The sequence below is a fragment of the Brassica rapa genome, chromosome A08 (assembly GCF_000309985.2).
Source record: "Brassica rapa cultivar Chiifu-401-42 chromosome A08, CAAS_Brap_v3.01, whole genome shotgun sequence".
In the NCBI taxonomy this organism is placed as follows: domain Eukaryota; kingdom Viridiplantae; phylum Streptophyta; class Magnoliopsida; order Brassicales; family Brassicaceae; genus Brassica; species Brassica rapa.
In genome coordinates this window covers 2,817,558-2,821,725 of record NC_024802.2, presented here as the reverse complement: position 1 = coordinate 2,821,725, position 4,168 = coordinate 2,817,558, and the positions used below count along the sequence as shown (strand labels likewise).

Genomic DNA, 4,168 nt, shown 5'->3' with positions numbered 1-4,168 from the left:
TGTATCAACGCATAGGTTTTGTTGATATATAGAGGCCATATTATGTTTGCAAACTTGCCAAAGTTCTCTATGGTCTCAAACAAGCTTTTAGGCTTTGTTTGATATATTTAACAACTTTAAAATTGATTTTGGCTTTGTGTGCAGTAACCTGATCCTTCATTGTTCACATACCACATAGATAACAAGACCATGGACTTACTTTTCTATGTTGATGACATATTCTTACAGGAAGTGACACAAGTTTCCTTCAAGCTCTTGTCAATTCTATGTCCCAAAGATTCTCTATGAAATACATGGACTCCACCTAAGTAGTGGTGTGCCGGATGGACAGGATGGATCCGGCAGCTCAAAGGAGAGGTGACGTTGCTGGACTCCGTTCTGATGGAGACATGGTAAGAACAATAGAGATGGGAAAGATGAGCACATGATTAAGGGGACACAGAGACGATGCACAAGTGGAGTGTAATGTCGACACTCGCCAGAAATAAAACAAGGGAGACGCCGGTGACCAGGAAGGAGTAGAGAATGTGGTGACGACCAGCAGATCTTAAGAAGCACTAGCAGCATAGGAGATGATGGAGAAACAAAAGTGGGAAGTTAAAGAAGAAGATGAACTCAGGAGGGTGACAATCTACGGACGGAACATGAAGCCCAACTCTGGTGGCCAGAGACTCCACCGGCATCGAAGTAGAGAGATTGCTGCGCCTCCTCGAAAATCAAGACGTGGAGTGTCTAGCCTTGAGTAAAGTAAGCCAACGAACCTAAGGGTTTAGATGCCAAATATTACCTATGATTTTGGAGCATCATCTATACTTATTAAAATAGAAGTCACAACTTCTTTTCATATGAGATATTTCTTTTTGGACCATCTCTTAAAAAATTATTTAAATGAATTTTTGTATACATATTTGCATTATTTTAAGTATTCTAAAAAAAATCAAATAGTTATTTCCATATTTTCTCTGAATTATAACTGATAAAAGCTTTTATATCTTTTTATTTACAATATAAATATATATTTCATTTTTCTTTAAAGAAAATATTTTAAGGTATTTAATTACTTTTGTATTTATTTTAAAATAAATGTATATTTAGTTTTTTCACTTAAACAAACCTTTAAAATATTTAATTAATTTTGTAATTATTTAAAATATAAACGTATATTTCATTTTTTACTAAAATAAACCTTTAAGTATCTAATTAATTTTGTAATTATATTAAACTCATCAACAATTTTGTATTAAATTTGTGATATTAATTTAACATAGTATTTTCAATTAAATATTTGATCTCTAACAATTAAGATTTGCTAGTTTAGATTTTTGTACCACATTGTTGAAAATATGCTATCAATATGAATGATCGGTCTACAAATGCTATTTTGAAAGTGCAGTAAGTTTATGCTATTAAATATAGTGACTGGTTTAATTTTGTATTTCAATAATTAAAGTATATGACTGCTTTGTTTATAAAAAATCTAATTAAGCTTACTTTTATATAGACCATATTCATATATTATTTATTGATGTAATTTTTTGTGTTTCTTTTATCTTTTGCAAATTTTAAAGTGCAATAGATATTGTACCAATTTATGTCATTAACATAAATGATAGACTTACTTATGTTTTCAGTGTATTTATTATCAAATGTAGTTGTAGATTTAACATTGAAAAAATTATTGTAAATTATCCAAGAGTTTTAGGGTAGAAAAGTGTAAATCAGCAATGGACAACATAAGAAACATAAATAATAAAGAAAAAATCAGGTTTAAAAGGACAAAATCAGGTTTAAAAGGACAAAAAACACAATGCATTACAATTTCTGGTTTAATAATTTAAATGAAGTAGACAATTTATCAATTACACTTAATATTGGTTATTCGGTCAAAGATTTAATTCAAACATATAATTTGATTTACATACATATATGACCAAAAACTAAAATACAAGAATGATCTTAAAAAAAATAATATCTAAGTTAATATTAAATTGAACATAATTTGTCGTAAAATATCACATAATGTAAAATTTTAATTAGTGTTCATGTTTTAATAAGAGAGATATCACTAATAATTTGAAATAATAAATTAAATTACTACATGAAAATTATAAAATTATTGTGTTTGAAAATATTATATTAAACTATTAGTAATATGGTAAATATTAAAATTATATACCACTAATCATGTGAATCAAATATTCATATGTATAAAATGAAAATAATCGTCAAGATCTAGTTTTAATTAAACTCTTTAGTATAATTTTGATTAAACTCCGAGTAATAGGTTTGAACCTTATATTTTCACAATTTGCTTCGTTTTTCTTATAATATTCATAAGGATATGATGAATTTTTAATTCCCATTTTTATACTGTACTATTATATTAAACTATATAAGAGAAATAATTCAATTAAAATATACAAATAGTATCCTTCTCTCTATATATAAACATTTGTAACGATTCAATTTCTTCTTATTCAATTCTTCTTTCTCAGTTTTAATTGAAATTCCACCAGATTCTGTCCATTATTGATTGCATTTTGCCTTATCTCCCAAATCATGTGTTCTCTACTTGATTCAAAAAGAATTACTACCCATTGTTTTGTACTACATTGTAACCTCTGTATTTTTGTCTCATTAGGAGTATGATTTCATGCGTTTTAACTTTTTCATAGATTCTTAGAAACTGTTGCCCAGAAAATAAAATCAGAAATTATCGAAAAAATCTTGCATTATTTTGATTTTATGAATGATACAGTATTTTTTTGGTTATGGTCAAAGGAATCATTTTTTGGTGTCTTAGGTGTTATATGACTTGGCTGGTACTATGTCTAGGGTTAACATTTCTTCACTGTGAATATATTGGTAGAACAACAACTCAAGCAGATGTTATTATCTTATTTGCTTAAATAACACACACATACACGTGCATGTATAACCCGATACATAGATTTAATCAATTATACATTAGGATTGTGGTAGATAATGACGACAGATTTGGTGTTGAAATTCTTAGCGAACCTCTCTTGTCCTGTCCTAAAAGGATTGTTGAGAATATCTTTGATTGGTTCAGGTAATGGCTCACTCTTCATCATCTTCTTCCAATAGTCCTCTGCAACTTCTGATTTTCCTTCACTCAGATACACAAACTATACCAGCAAAATATAGCATTTGTTATATACATATATATATATACATGTATTGAAATCAGATCTTCATTAGTTAGGTTTTAATATAGAGAAGAAGCTTTACAAGGAGGAAGCTGAAAAGGACTACGAAGAAGGCGACCAAAAAACGTTGTTGCTTCATGTCTTTTATCTTCTGATCTGTTGTTTGAGGATTTTCTGGATCTATGGTGAAACCATGGGCGTTAAGTTTATATAGAGAGAGACCCTTTAAGAGGAAGTTGATAGACTCTTTAACTACTAAGTCGTCCTTCTCGATCCTAGCATCATTTGTTATTATTTGAAAATACTTTAAATAATTACTACATTGTAACTTGTGAGGTCAACTTTGTACTGTATACATTTATAAATACTAACCTAATTTTTTATGTTTATATAAATTTCACAGTGGTGGCCCGTTTGATAAGGATTTTTGTCTTTTCTTCTCATGAAGCGATCTACTATTACGGTTCGAAGAGCGACAACATTTTTTTATAAGTATTAAGAATATGACCAATATATATATTTTTTAATTAATGTAAATTTTTTTATAAGTATAAGAATATGACCAATATAATTGAATATAACATAGAAGAGTTCTATGAATTGTTATGCTAATTTTCCAGATTACAGTATACAACAAAGATTCCGTGATTAAATGAAACAATGAAGAATAGAGACAAAAATACTCTTCAAATAACGCAACTAGAATTCCATTATAGTTGTTTTCAAAAACAATCTAATTTCTGTGTGAAAAAAGAGCCCTAAAGATGTGTATTTTCTCGCCAAACAAGTTTTTAGCCAAAACTATATATAAAAATTCCTGCCAAAACCATTTAAAAAATTGTGCAAAATCTTATTTTTCTACTAAAACTACAAAACATTAAGTTTTCCTACGAATACCATAGAATCTTTTTTCCGTCAAACCGCAAAAAATAAATATTTAATTATATAGAATTATGAAATACAAATAAAGGAACATTGTATTTAATTTTATTAAATAA

The 4,168-nt window shown here is 28.2% G+C and overlaps 1 protein-coding gene across 1 annotated transcript; it reads right to left on the bottom strand.

The window, feature by feature from the left end:
- On the bottom strand, positions 1-4,168 carry LOC103832951. The gene is made up of 2 exons (XM_009109061.3): positions 3,253-4,168; positions 1-3,149 (listed from the first exon to the last, which is right to left on the bottom strand). Exons 1-2 carry the CDS (start codon positions 3,307-3,309, stop codon positions 2,961-2,963), a joined length of 246 nt encoding a protein of 81 aa, XP_009107309.1. The 5' UTR covers positions 3,310-4,168; the 3' UTR covers positions 1-2,960.

Excerpts from the sequence above, each read along its gene's own strand:
- LOC103832951 (XM_009109061.3), bottom strand. The coding sequence starts at position 3,309 with ATGAAGCAACAACGTTTTTTGGTCGCCTTCTTCGTAGTCCTTTTCAGC. Across the intron at positions 3,150-3,252 it reads TCCTTTTCAGCTTCCTCCTT|TTTGTGTATCTGAGTGAAGG; the intron begins GTAAAGCTTCTT and ends TTGCTGGTATAG.